The sequence below is a fragment of the Accipiter gentilis genome, chromosome 8, assembly GCF_929443795.1.
Source record: "Accipiter gentilis chromosome 8, bAccGen1.1, whole genome shotgun sequence".
In the NCBI taxonomy this organism is placed as follows: domain Eukaryota; kingdom Metazoa; phylum Chordata; class Aves; order Accipitriformes; family Accipitridae; genus Astur; species Astur gentilis.
In genome coordinates this window covers 25,589,416-25,604,761 of record NC_064887.1, presented here as the reverse complement: position 1 = coordinate 25,604,761, position 15,346 = coordinate 25,589,416, and the positions used below count along the sequence as shown (strand labels likewise).

General features: G+C 35.5%; 1 protein-coding gene across 1 annotated transcript; it reads right to left on the bottom strand.

Moving 5' to 3' along the window:
- Positions 1–3: 3 nt before the first annotated feature.
- AKNAD1 (AKNA domain containing 1) lies at positions 4–15,029 on the bottom strand. The gene is given in 17 exon segments (XM_049807120.1): positions 4–2,919; positions 2,921–3,021; positions 3,670–3,802; positions 4,613–4,694; positions 5,575–5,685; positions 5,772–5,894; positions 7,404–7,489; positions 8,855–8,958; positions 9,563–9,656; positions 10,183–10,346; positions 11,005–11,140; positions 11,485–11,609; positions 12,104–12,163; positions 12,273–12,424; positions 12,540–12,669; positions 13,001–13,060; positions 13,745–15,029. Coding segments are annotated over 17 exon segments (2,868 nt in total). The 5' UTR covers positions 14,828–15,029; the 3' UTR covers positions 4–2,795.
- Positions 15,030–15,346: the final 317 nt, after the last annotated feature.

Here is a 15,346-nt window from a genome sequence, read left to right as displayed (position 1 = left end):
TTGTTTTGCAGAAGGGTGGTTTTGTTTCTTCTCCCTTAATTTTGCCCTCAGGTTAATGAGTAGGTTAAGAGAACATTTTTGTTGGGTAAGTTCATTCGAAGTTAATTAGAAGGTGGAAAAAGGTCAAATTCACCCCCTACCTCAGAGAGGTTGAAACAGGAGAATATCACGTAATGATTTCAAAACGTTGCAGGACATGGGACACGATGAGGATAAGTGGCTGTAGCATTCAAATGTGTGTACATGAGTTAAGCATCTAATGTATGCTGACTTTATTTTCAATAGGAATACAGGAATAACACCTTTTTAAATTAACTGGTTCATCAAATGTGCGTCAAAACTTAAAAAAATTTTTTAGCAGAAATATCTATAATGTTTTTCTGCATTCTAGTTTCTAACTAGAATTACCACTGTAAAAATCCAGAGTAGATGTATTTAAGAAATGCAGTGTTCAACTTTTTCTTACTAAAGATGCACACTTTGAAATCAGTATTAAACAATTATGCTTAAATTATATGTAGTCCTTATAATTTGGCAAGAACCCAAGTTTGGTGTACAAGCTATGTGTAGTTGCATTTTTTCCTATTCCCAAAGCTTAAAAGCAATACATACAGAACAAAATAACTGATATCAAAGTGTCCTGCTTAAGGAGTGAAATAATTTATTTCAGTAATATATAAAATCCATTGTATTGATGTTTATTTGTTGCATAGATTTGAAGAAATGTGAGCTTGAAATGTTGGGATTACTTCTGCATATTCAGCAGTTAAGACTTTTTCCAAGTGTCTGCTTTAGGCTGAAGTGCTATCACCAGCTCAAAATTTGATAGCTGAAGAGTACAAGACCATGAGTTCTGAGATTTGGAATCCATCACCTGCTTTTCCCAGAAGGCAAAGCCAAACATTACTGTAAAGGTGGATTAACAGAGATGCTTTAAGATAAATCTGACAGCAGTATGTAAGCCAAAACAGTTCCTGGTTTCTTACAGGAGCTTGTGAAGGGAGGGGGCAGGGAGTAATTCTTGTAAAGATGTTTATTTTTTTCCCAATGATCTTCTTGGCTAGATCAAGAATTGTTTTAACAAGATCAAGAATGAGAAAGAGTTTTATCAAGATAAATATCTCCCCCCCAACCTAATATTTTAGCACATGTACAAGGTATATAATAATTTTGAAAGTTCCTGTTTTCATATTATACATTTTAAAATGGATACCTAGCCCATACATGTGGGCCCAGATTTGCACAGGCACAGATGTTGGTCTGATTACCCTAGATAATGAAGATGCATATTTCCATATGCGATTTATTTCTTGATTTGAATCTGGAAATCTGGACAAGAGTCAGAAATTACTAAGGCAAATTAAAGTAAGGCAAATTAAAGGGATGGAATGATTTCCATGTCAAGAACGGCTAGAATAGGATTCTTGATCAAGGGGAAAAAAGGCAATGGAGGAGTTTGTGATGTAAGCCTTGAAAAAAACATGTTAGTGTGCAGACTGAAGAGACAGATGTGTTACCTTCCTGTACAGCGTGTGAAGTAACACATGAAACTTGCAGTTGTCAAATTCAAAACAAAAGGACCTTTAGCATCTGAGACATCATGCAATAACAACACACTTTAAATTGTTACATGAGGGGAAAAAACCTCGACATAGATGAGAGCAAAATCTTTATATGGCTATTAAATACAAAGATACTACTACTGATTTGGAAGGACTCTTGAGCTTTCAGTTTGCCAAAAAATGTTCTGAGGAAATATCGCTATGTGCTTGTCTTACTAAATAGGTTTGTTCTTAGGCATTTGCTGTCAAGCCCAGGCCAGCAGGTTCAGACAGTGACCCAGGATAAACAAAAGGTCTAGCTGTTCTTGTGGTGCGGAAAGACTTCTGGAAGAGGTTCATCTTTTATTATTGGATCTAGGAAGCCTTGCAGCAATTACTTCAACTATTAAGTTCATTAGCAAAGCAATAACAGGGACATTCCAAATATTAATCTAGCACAGGGGAGTGAGCCTTTCACTATCCTGTACTGTCATCTTAAGCTAAATAAAGCAAAAATGTGGATAATAAGCAGTGACAAATTGAGTTATAAGGATATACGTAAGAGCCTAAAGGAGAAAAGAAAGGTTAATAGTATTTGTTGGCTGTGAAGTGTGGAAGAAGCCCTGAAAAAAAAGTCATTTACTCAGCCTAGTAAATCAGTGGCACACAGCAGCAAGGTTAGCTATCACTGCTTGCATGAACAGAGTCTCGGTTATCTCTGTATCCATTAACTGATGAAACCACTCAGGTTTCTCTGAAAATGACTGTCCTTTTTAAGCAATGCACTGTCACTTCTAACTTTTTTTCCATCAATCCCTACATACTTTAGAATTGCTTCAGTGAATAGCATCCCTGATAATACAAGGCTGTTAACTGTCTGCTTGCTTTCAATTGCTGAGGTTAAATGGATTTCAGAAGGAAAATAATGTATGACTTTTCTTGGCCCACTGTATATCTACAGTATTTTAAAACTTTCCAACCTACATATCAGCTAAAATCTCAAAGCCAGATACATGTGACAAGGTAAGGAAACTACATTGAAGAAACAGACAATTTAATTGTTAGGAGCACACAGACAACAAATGGTATTACTCAGTTACTGAGACATGCAAGGAAGTATCTTAAAAACAACTCTCAATGTAGGACACTCTAAAAACAAAGTAATTACAAGTGTCAACTATGACTTGGTATGTTAGCATGATGCTTATAGATGTCTTGGGTGCAGTACTGATAGTTATAGAACAGCTGGCCAAGTCAGCTAGCTGACTCTCTTATCTTTGTGTTTATCATTTTATATTTGCAAAGATGCTGGCACTTCAGTATCAACCAGCAAAACAGTATAGCATTTGAATCTGGGTAACTAAAGCTGGTTTTTTTTAACTTTAGCTAGATCTTCTGAAACCGCTTGTACCATTCGTTCTGTAGCTTTCTTCAAACTGTTTGCTGTCTGTATGGCATGATCCAGAGCAGAACTTAAAATCTGTTGGGAATAATAGAATATAGCCTTGTTAATACTGAAGGCAAATGTTTGTGTAGGTATAGAATAGAAAGTGATGTTTAAATAAGGTTCTGTGTAGCGTTTTAACTCTGAATACATGTTGAGAAGTAAAAATTGAGCCATGTGATAGACTGCTCCAGGATTCAAGTTGGAAGTATCCGTTAATTATTTCTCTCTTTGATTGTGTAATCCTCTGAACTGAGGGATATTTACACCTTTCTAAAGTAGAAGACCTAGTGTGGTGCATGTTTGTGGTGTTGAGAAGGTTTTTCTTTTAGTTTTGATAGTGCTTTGTTATGGCTAGGGTGACATTCTTTATTTTATTTTAGTATATGAAACATAATTCTAGAGGTAAGATCCAGTGCTCATTTTCTGTCCCTTTAACCATTTATACAGGGACCAAGATGCATAAAAAAACCTGTAACATACTTGTATGAAGTAATACACTAATATATAAGCTAAAATAGTTGGGGTTTTAGCTCCCTTCTGTTGTATCCTTCAGTGGACACTAGACATGCTTAGATTGTAGTAATAAACTTGCTAAGAATGGGATGTTCAGTAGTGCCATGACGTGGGGATGCTCTTCCTGAGATAGTTGTGTGGCTTTTAATTTTCACTCTCAAGTCTTACATTTGCATTGGAATCATTGGCATTTCTGTTTCTGATGTTGATTGCAGACTTCTTGCTGGGTAAGTATTGATGTGAAAGGATAATTTTACCATATGTGCTTGAATAGCAGGTTTTGGCAGCCTCAAAGTTTTGCCTGAAGATAAGATATACACAATAAAACACAAACAATTTTAGTAAGCAGAAGAATTTCTAAACTATGAATTAAATACATACATCTTGATAGCATACTCGGTTGCAAGTTCATTTTACAGTGAGTAGAACTTTTCATTTAATTGTAAAACACAGTCCAGCATAATTTGTGTTATATCTGTATTGCAGTAAGACAGAAAATAAATATTCTAAGATGCAGTCAGGAAATCTCTCATAATAGCGTCACATCCTTGGTGCTGTAGCCATCTCTTACGGGGTGGTCTATGCCATTGATTCTCAAGTGCAGCTGCTGTACTTCCAGGCAATTACTGCTATTGAGTAATGTGTCAAAAAATATGGTAACAAAACTTGTCTTGAGTTCCAGTCTCGTCTGTGCTACAGATAAGAATCCATTTTACTTCTCAGACTCCCAGTGTAATTTAATGTTAACAACACTTGCGAACAATTTCATCTTAAATAATACAGACCTGCTTTTGAATCTGTGAGTAGGAACATCTTCTTAATAAAGTGAAATTTACTTTTCTTACTACTAAATGTGTTGGCTAAAGAAGTCGGGTGTTTACTCTTCATTAAACTAGAAAGATTGAAGAACTACTCTAAGAATTATTTATACTTGCTTTTACGGTAAATATTTTAATTTCACTAGTGAGTAAAATTCTAATATACAGCATGCACTGCAAAAGAGAAAACATTTCTCCTGCTTACAATACTGGTGAGGTTGTTTTTTTTCCATGCTGAATCTTCAACAGTGGCATTTTCTGTTGTACTACATACAGTTACTGCTGCAGCTTACCTTGCAGAAAGTCCGTTTACAAGTTCACATGGTTGTTTATTTTTTTGAGCCTTTTGAGTGGAGATTGTCTTCTGTGGATAAGCTGGAGTTGTTGAGGCCATGATTAAATCAAAAGCAAAACAAAAAATTTTCTATGTATTTAACGTTTTTCTCTATTTAGCATAAATAAAAAAAATGGGGTAACTATCACTGCTGAATAAAACTTGAGTATGTTTAAGATTTTCTGTAAATGAGGATGGATTAACCTTTTTGGGTTTGCTGTTGAATTTTGTTCTGTAGCAAATAATATTGCAGATTTATATTCCATTTCATACAGTGAAAGGCTGCAGGGGGAAAGTGTAGAATAAACAGATTCTCATAATGCTAATATTTAAATGAATACTAGTTCAATTTATAGTTTTACAGTATTTATATAGAGAAGTAGCTGATTTATACTTTCTTCCCACTGTTGAAAATTTTTTCTGTATGCAATTTCTTGCAGTATAAAGAGTCTGAGAAGTGATTTCAAAAGCTAGATGTTCAACATTTTATTATTTTTTTTCTATATTAGGCCTTCCTTGACTTCATTGCATGTCACACAATTTGAGTGTAGAGCTGCAATTTTCTTCATTAGTTTTTTACATGGGTAACAGCTAGCACTAAAAACGTTGTCACAGTAATGCCCAATTTCAATATTCTTCCATGTGTTACTGCAAAATGAGATAGTCCTGTCATAAATGAAATATGAAAGGGGCCCCTCTCATGAAGAACCAGAGAAGGTTAAAAGGTATTAAACTTGGCCAGATGTGTAAAAGTTGGATTTGCTGATCTTGCTTTGAGATCTATACAAATCCACTGTTTAGCTACAGTGCTACTGATTGCTTATACTAAATTAAATTTGGCCTGATATGTGCAGTGTGGCTTTCCACCCCCTAAAATCTAGCCTGTGATTGATAATTATTCCAGTAACACATTATACTCACAGGATGAACCAGGACTTTTATTTCTATATAGGGCACAAGACTGAACAGAATCTTTGTAATTCCCAAGTTTAAATTGATCTCTGCTTCCTCTAGGGAATCTGCATCTAAGTCCTGAAAACAAAGACATGTTGTTTAGAAAAACGAACGCTATAAACAATATTTTTGTGTAGGTTTTAATATTTTTGCAATAATAATACCTTTTTTTTCTCCACATAGTCTTGTATTGAATGTTTTGTAACTTTCAGTCTCACAGTTCACAAGTTCCTTGCTTTGTGAATCATTATAAGAATCACAAGCTGAGATGTCTTCTGAATCGCTGCCTAAAATCCCAAAAATACATTAAAAAGGTCTGAAATATTAGAAATTCTGGCCTGTGTGCCTGGGCAATTATTTGGCTTTCAGCACCATAATTTCTGAGCCCTTCACTACCATTAACACTACTGCAATTTGAAGAAGTACTTTTTCCTCCAGTTTACTGGTGGGGATTGAACTTTACAGATTGGCTTTCAGCCCTGACTGTAAACCGCAAATGTAGATTTTTTTTTGGTGGTGGTGGTTGTTTCCAGTTCCAGAACTGTTTTTTAAAAAAATTAAGCTCTCCATCTCCCTGTCTTTAGGTTCTTGTTTTGAAGGTTAAAATTCCTACAAGTTGAAGTGTTATGAAAACAATGCTGCCACAGAGGAATGTGTCAGGAGAATGTGGGAGGATCTAGTATGGCACTGCTTTAGCTATTGCACAAACCAGTATCAACAATAATGGCCCAGATATATTAAAGTGAAGGGCTGTCACAGAGAAGCCAAGAACAAAAGGAAGACCAAAAGTAAGAATAACCTACATATATTCAGACTTAAAACTGAATCTAGGACAGCTCAGGCTATTCTTTTTTGGTTGTTGGGTACTAATAACCTCAGAGTATTCTGCAGTGCAAAGGTAAAATTGGGATGCCCTAAGAGAAACAAATGCTGACAGATTCTTAGCGAACCTCCAAGAGCTGGAGTCTTGGATGACTTGACAGCTGACTTAACTAGTTCACAGTAGCCTGTGTGGGCTCTACTTTGGATTTGATGAAATTATATCATTAGGAGCTGGACTAAGGAAGGGGAACATTTCCAGTCTGTGTCAACTCTGAATGGATCAAAGACTTAGGAAAACTTTTTTCCTTTGTTTTCATGCAGAAAGTTGAATCAAAAACCTAAAAGTGGAAGTACTGATATGAAATGTTTTGGCCACCAAGTTTGGAATATCTTTCTAGGACGTGAAATAAATGCACATAAGGAGAAAAAGCAAAATCAAAGCATTGCATGCACACCACTGTTAGATTCTTGAAAATGTTAGTAATATTTGGAAACTTATCTAAAAATGTGAATTAGAATTATAGAGTAATTCACGTTGGATAGGACTTCTGGAGATCATCTGGCCCAATCCCCCTTCAAAGCAGGACCAACTTAGATGAAGTTGCTTAGGTCCCTGTCCAGTTGAGTTCTGACTGTCTCTGAGGATGGAGATGCCACAGCCCCTCTAGGGCAAATGGTTTCAATGTTTGACTTGACCCCGAGTTAAAACTCTTTTGCTCATATCTAACTGGAAATTCTGTTGCAGCTTGACTGTTGCCTCTTGGTCTGTCACTGAGACTTCCACAGTGAATTTGATTTGGTCCTCTTTAGTCTTCTCTTTATTCTTAGTGTCTTGTGCTGTGCTAAGCAGTAACATCTGTTAAAACTACAAAACAATCTCCATGCTGCTGAGACGTGACAGGAATGTGTTTCTTAAAAGGATTCAGTAGTAGGTATAAGCACAGTTCTGACTTTTGTATGTAATCACTACTTACTAGGGTTGGTATCTGATAAATCAGTTGGTTTTCTTTGAATGAAGAGTGAACATGTTCCAGTTTTCCTTTCCTGCATGTTTGTATTTCTGAGTATGAAAACAGAATGATATTTTAAATGTACCCTAATACCTTTATGACAAGCCTTATGAGCATATTACATTAATGTTTGACTACCTCTTAGTTGAGGAGAAATCGTATTTACTCATAGAATTCTGTATCAATTATCTGAAAAGATGTAAATAGAAGCTTAAATTGAAAAATTAACCAATTGCAAAATAACGACCCCCTTTAGTTAAAGGACACATTCTGACAAAAGAACTCAGACTTACCAGAGCTGATAAAAATGCTTAAAAGTAGAGGTCTTGATAATCAGAACTTTGAATAGCAAAGTAGTATGAAATCCTATGTATTTATATATGTGTTCACATATGTTGCATCAAAATACCATCTATGGTAAGGATGATATGGTTTCTTAGTAGTTTAGTAATTTTGAGCTATTTAAGAGTTTAATTTTACTACCTTTAGATAATCAGAGGAATATTTGAGATGTACCTTCTGGTGGAACAAGAACCAAGTTCCTTGTTTGTGTTATTTGACATGTATTTTCAACTTGGGGCATACAGTATCATCAAATTTATTTGGAAAATTTTCCACCCATTCATGAAAATGATGATCAGAAGATTGAGCTAACTTCCTTTAATTGACAGATTAAAAAAAAAGGAAGCTAGGTGAGTTTTACTAGATAAATATTAACACCTACTCTGTAAAATAGTCTGAGAGCATATTTAGATGAACATTACTGTGTTCTACACTGTACGTATTAGAAGACCTAGCTTTGGATAGGGATTTAATTTGCCAAAATGTCCAACTCCAAAATCACCCATGTAGAACTATTTTATCATGCTGACATTTCTGTAAATGAAACCTGACAGATTGACTTTTGCACTTGAAATATATGCAGATGTATCAATATGCTCTCCTTCCAGGCTTACCAGATTAGTTCATGACAATGACAGTTTTAAATATTTTTCATTGCTGAACACTTTGCAGTCATCCCAGTTTGGGATGCTGACATGCATTGCTGAAAAGAGAACAAAGACAAAGCCTCTTCTCTTAATATACTATTAAAGTAACTCTATGCCATTCAAGTACCATAAACCTTATATCGGTCCACTGAGATGGGCTACTTTGTAATATGAATATAATCCTCTCTTTAATAAAATTGATGAGAGTTTTGCCATTTCTCCAGTCATCTGGTATATCGCATACTTTATGTGATTTACAGGTGAAAAACTTGAAAACAGATCATCCTTGCATTTATATGTATTAAAGACATTATTCAGTGTTTCATGCAGAGTCCAGTATAGAGATGTATCAGTGTACATGCATTTATCTGTTCGCTTAGCTGTAGAAAACCACATCTATGACTAGCCAAAATGTAATACGCTTACCCTTTCATACTTTCTTCATCAGCATTAAATTTTTGACTTAATCTACCCTGACTATGGGATGCAAGACTTTCAGCAGCATATTCTTCCTCGGGTGAAAGGAATCTCTGTTGTACCCAGAAGGCAAAACAAATTTATATATGATTGTTTATATTACTATGTATCTGTAACTATTGCATATCAAACAGCATAGTGTAAACAGCGGCGGCATCATTTGCATATCACTTCTATATTGCTTTTAGTTGCCAGCAACTCTACAATTTGATTTATCTAGTTACAATTCTAACTGCAGAGCAGACTGGACAAAATATGAGAACTTTTTAATCTGTGAAGTTGGAATTCAAGACAGATTTTCACGTTGCTTTGAGAAGGATTAATATATATCAATTTTAATGCCTTAAAATGAAATATTTTTGTAGGCAAGCAACTGCTTGTAGGTTTTTGCTCTCTGAACAAATAATTAAGGCAGGCTAGTAAACACAGTTAAATCTTGTCCAAGAGAAGCAAACTTTATCACACATTTCAAAAATGTTTGAGAGTCCTTAAATTCTTCCTTTGGAAACCAATTCAGTAATGTTGTGATATGCTGGAGTATCTCAAAAGCTGAGCCATCATGCTGTGCAAAAACTGAAGAGAAAAATGTGTGATCTCAAACATGAATAAGAATCTAAGTTTAAAAAAAAAAATTGAGTATGGAAACAGATGTCATACCATTATGTTGGAAAAATGCTTGTTTGCTAGCAGATCTCCTTTTCCCAGGGGCTCTGTTTCTCTTCTGAAAGTTGATTCAGCTCTCTTTTGTAACCTTAATACGTTAAGGGGAAACCATTTATTTTATTCTTCTAATCTCGTTGAGATGATTAACACCCCCCAGGAGGGCACAGATGGTATCTGGAATTGTTTCACAAAGTTTTGGTGGCTAATGATGTAAATATCTGCATTCCTCCCTTTTCTTCTTAAATTAAAAATACTACACATTTTGGCAAATCATTTTATACAGGCACTGTACTTTGACTAGTCATTCACATCCTGAATTTGCGTGGTTGCAACGAGTTTTATAGAGAGGTACAATTTTAACTCCTAGTGAAACTAACAGTAGTGTTTTGGCTTCAGGAAATACTTCTAAGTCCGTAAGGCCCAGAAAGGTAGGAATGCCAGGCTGGAAGGAATTCTTGGATATGTAGTTATATAATTCTGTAAAAGTTTTATTCTGGAAATAAAATTCCCTTTTCTTTCAGAGATTCCAGACATCCCAGTTTTCTATATTCAGCAAATAATTTTAGGTAAATTTTAGTAAAACCTTCAATAGCTGTTTCAAAGTTTTCACTTACATGTGAAGACAAAGATTGCACTTGTCACCTTCTAAAGAAAATTGATTTGTCTGTGGGATTGCATCAGTTGCTTGACTTTTTTCTCCCTCATTGTTCTTGTGAAGAAAGGCAGTTTCAATACCTCTTCTTTCTGGAGGTTCAGCAATGCTTGAAACTGCTGAGCTCTGTACAAAGTAACCATAGCATAGATAATACATGTAGTATGTGGTCACTGCATTGCAAGTATGTGACTTCTACCAGCCAGCATTTTCTGAGTGTCTTTAACTTGGGATTCAGAGAAAAATGTGTTTTAAAATATTGACTATGAAAGCATTTGGTGACACTTAGATTTGTACAAGGCCATAAGTTTTTTTTTGTGTGCACTTATGATTCAGGACAAAATATTACCATACTTAACAGTAAACAATTTTCTATAGCACAATAATGTTTGGTCTTCTAGTAATTCTGTAGTTTAAGAATCTGGAGAAAAGAAGTAATATTTCTTCCAACTAAAGAGTACTGATTAATTCCCCAAAACAAAGAGAGCTTTGTAAAAGTTGAAGTAGCTGCTCATATTTTCTTACTCTGAATTAAATTTTTTGAAGCTGGGATTAAGAATATTCAGTGTAGCTGTGTTTTTATATTTAGGTTACTGTTATAATTAATGAAATATTATGAAGTTAATATTTCATTAAAAACACTTTCTTTGACGTATCATGCTATCTAAAAACATCGTACTCTTGCTAGAGGACAACATACAATAGTACAACCACGTTGATTTTCTTGAGACTTGCATTAGTAAAAGAGAATAATTGTAGCCTTTAACTAATAAAACTCACTGACCTCACAAAGAGAATATGATGAACAGGCAGATTCACAGGAAGTAAGCAAAGACGACAAGTTGCATTTGCTGTCATCAGTTTGTTCTTGGATGTCTTCAAGCAGCATGCCAAGTCTAAATATTTCCCCTTCCACCTTTCTAAACCCAATTGCAAAACAGTTAGTGAAACCTGTATAAAATGATACTGTATTTCTTACTACCATAATCATATTGGGCATTGCTGTATACTTCCCATGGGGGGGGGAATTAATGGCATTCACCGAGTACCTTTTAAGTACTTGAATTAATCAATGAGATATTCTAATTAGAACTAGGATGTGTAAAGCCCAAATTTTGGCCAAATCGCTTCTAGCTTACCAGATATAACATGAAGATAATGTTTTCACTTCAGAAAAATTCTTATGTATAAATGAAGTAATAGTTGTAAGACACTCAAAATATGGAAAATATACTGATGTACTACTTAGCACTTATCTTCTAACCTTTCAGGATCAAACTCTCCAACGTTGTCCTTGTAATTCTGCAGCTGTAAATTACGGTGCTCTTCTCTAGCTGTTAAGTAATTCCTTTCCAAGGCACCAAGGTGTCTTTTCAATTGATTTAATGCCTTCATCAATAAGAAATAATTCAATAGCAAATGTCATTATGATTTCGCAAGCCATACTGATAGCTACTTAAGATATGTAAGCCAGATGCTATCTGCAGTGATGTTGGCAAGAATTTTCATACTGCTCTTAATTGGAACAGGACTGCATCTTGTATGTCCACCTAGTACTGTGCTCCTTTATCATGTACAAGTAAAACATTAAACCATGACTTCTGAACTGACACCCTATGTGTCAAAATTGATAACTTACATGGCAACTTAAGGCCTTTCACTAATAGTTTTGAGTTGTAATCCTTAAAACAGATTTCAGAATTTGGCCACCTACTGAACACCTTCATTTTTGCCTCTTAAGCTCGTAATTTCAGTCCGAGGTGGACAAAGAGTATTTTTAAATGTCTGTTTGAGGAAAACATGGAGTATCTTTCCAGAAAATCTGGATTCTACAGCCATTTAAAGTGCACTTCAGGTAACTGAAAATACATAAATTAATTTACCAGGTAGTTGTCTTGTAAGAGGAGTGTATCTTGGGTCATGTGCTTAGAGAAGTCTTCCACCTTCAAGACAAAATATTAGACTTTTACTTGGGATTTTAAAGTGAATATGCCAAATGAATATAGCATTTGAGCATCAGTGCAAAGTATATATTGAAGCAGAGCTCTTTACTTTCTTTATCAGTTGATCTGTCTGATCCTTTAGTATTTGAGACATCTTTTCTCCTAGTGTTAGTTCTGGCAGTAAATTAGAAGGATTTAGACAGTGTGCTTCTACTGTACCAGCTGCTGGTAATGCTGATGCTGCTGTTCCACATTGTAATCCTACATAATACAAGATCAGATCAATTAATTGGAATTTCTCCCCAAAATATCTGCCCAAAAGCACTATCAAATTACATAAAATAGTTGTTTGCATAGTTACTGTAATTTTATTTACTTGCTTTTGACAAACCATGTGTAGATTGTATAGAGATAGGAGCATGTACGGTAAAGACTTCAGAGGATGTCCCAGTGTCTCTGGAGTAAATGGCAATGCTGGCATTTGGAAAATCTGACTGAGGAAGTATCTGTTAAAATGAGAACTTCTGTTATAGAAACAATGTATAGAACACTTGTGAACATAAACAAAAAAATTAGAAATAACTGAAAATACATAGGACAAGTTACTAATATTAATGAAATGTTTGTTATAACAAGCTTATATAATTTCCTGTGTTTATAGTTTGATGTATGTATAGTGTCTCATTGTATAAATACTTCAACTCTATGTTGTAAAAATCTAAAGAGGATTTGTATAAATGGAAAGTACAATATGAAGGTGACAAAATAGCTTTTGGGAGAGTCCTAGAGATAAAGGAGAATGAATTAAAAAAAAAAAAAGTATTTTGAGAGATTTACCGTAGTATTCAATCTCAGATGGTCAGTATGATTCTGGTTGTCAGCACGCTGTGTCAGCATCTTGTTTGCAGCCAGGAAGTAATAGGGAAAGCTATTAAAACTTGTTATATCTTGAATGATTTACTAAGATATAAATCTAGGAATGGACTTAAGTATCTGTATAGCTCTTGTGAGTGAACTTCGTGGCAGGGCATGAAACTGAGAAGTGACTATCTAATTGCTAACAAACTTTAAAAGAAATTTACTACAGTAAGAAACATATTGTTGTCAAACAAATCCTTTAAAAAGAATTGACTTGTCAATAAATACCAATATAAATAGTTGAAGAGTGTAAGATGTTATACAAAGGCAAAGATGTCTTTAACATAAACACAGGCACGGTATAAAAATATATTTTTAAGAAAAACTTTCAATTTAAACTACTTATGGTAAATTTGAACATTTACATATAATACTAGAAATAACAATTTATAGTGAATTTTCCTAATGATTTGATAGGATGCTTTATAATAACAAATAATACTCCAGAGCATCATTAAATATTTGGTAATGAATGTTCCATATAAATTCAGTCCCACAGAATTTTTATTTGTGAAAGCAATTGTTGACTAAAGCAATATATTCACTGATACCTGTAGACTGCCTGCATGAAACTAGTCATGCTAGATTTTACTGCATGCAGAATATCTTATGGTAAACTACCCTTTACCAAGTATTAAGAATTTCTTAAAGCATCTTAATTACCTCTAGCTGTTGCAGTAGTTCTGGAATGCTCACTTCTTTTTGATTTTCTACTTCAGCGTTGAAATAGTTCTTATTTTCTAGAATGTTGTTCGCAACTACTGATTTACTTAGCAAAATAGGGAATGATTTTGCTCTTTCAGTGGTAGGAGCTGAGTTCATATCATCACTGGTTTGTGGTACTTTAACTTCTGAAGCAACTTTGGAGAAGCTGGGAAGGCAATAGTGAGCTTGACCTTGGCCATACTTAGGCTCATGTGGTGAAACGGTTTTCTTAAACAGGGTGCTGTCTGTCTTTGTGTTTTGAAAGACATGTGTATCTTCATTCTCGTTAATCAATTGTGAATTTTCTTGGCTGCACCCACACTTAACAGTGGAAGAAATAGGTTTCGAAACACATCTATTTTCATTTAGCAAATTTAGATCTTTATTACCAGTGTTTACTTCCGTGTACTTCTCTAAGTGATATTCTCGAAAGTTAGTTGCCCGTTGTTCATGTGCTAAAGGGCCTTTGATGTGTTCTGAAGGCTCAGGTTTGTTCACAGAGTCATCGATACTTTCTGCAAAGGATATCTCTGGTATTGTCTCACATTCAATTAACTGGCATGCGCTTATTAACTCTCCCTTAGAAAAATGACGCAAAAGGACATTGGACACTTTTGAGTTAGCTAGCTGGTCTTTGATACCTGGTTTACTATAACTACCAACTAGTAATTCCTTCTTAAAGGAAGCTTCACTTCCAGGCGTTTCAACTGAAATTCCCCTTGTTCCTGTGGCATCTCTGTGGTGACTGGAGAATTCTTCAGGCTGTGGATGAGTTTCGTAATTCCCTGTTGCTTTTACGTTTTTGTTATCTTCAGAACAGGCTAAGTTAAAAATACCAGAACTATCTTCTGTGCAAGTAGAGTCATTCAAATTATCTGAATTATTATTGTATTTACAGGTTATTCCTACATCTCCATCGTAAGGTAAGTCATCTCGTTCCTCATCAGTTGCATCTGTGATACAGCCCAATTCACCTGAAAACGAACTCTTCATTTGGGTTTTCACTCTGTCTGACGGTTTGCACTTCTTCAGAGTCTCCATATCCAGTTTCTGTAGAATAGGAATGCCATTCCTCCTCCAATTTTGGATAGAACTTTATGGATCAAAATCTGTAACGTATGAGCAATGATTATTTTGTACTTAAATACATTTGAGAATGAGATCCACTTCTGTCTTGCGCCTACCGTAGGTTTTTTTAGAACCCTTCCTCTGCCATGGATGTTCTTGTATTTACACTCGCGGAAGTCTGGACTAGCTACTGGAGGAAATGGAGAGACACCAGCGTCGAAGGCATTGGGAAAAGGGGAGCGGAGCTTAGTGCCCGGGACCCTGTCCTTGCTTGTTCATCCCCCAGTAGTATTAGAGACAAGCCAACGTGCACGCCGCTACCAGCGGTACGAGCGCTCCGCTGTGCTGTGTTTGTTCGTTTGAACTAACCTCACGCTTCACCTCCCCACCACGGCGTGTTTCTCCCCGCTCCGCACCCGAGAAAAAACGCCGCCTGTGTTCCCGCCGCCGCCTCCTCGTCCCCCCCCGTTGCAGCAGCTCCGTCTCTCTCCG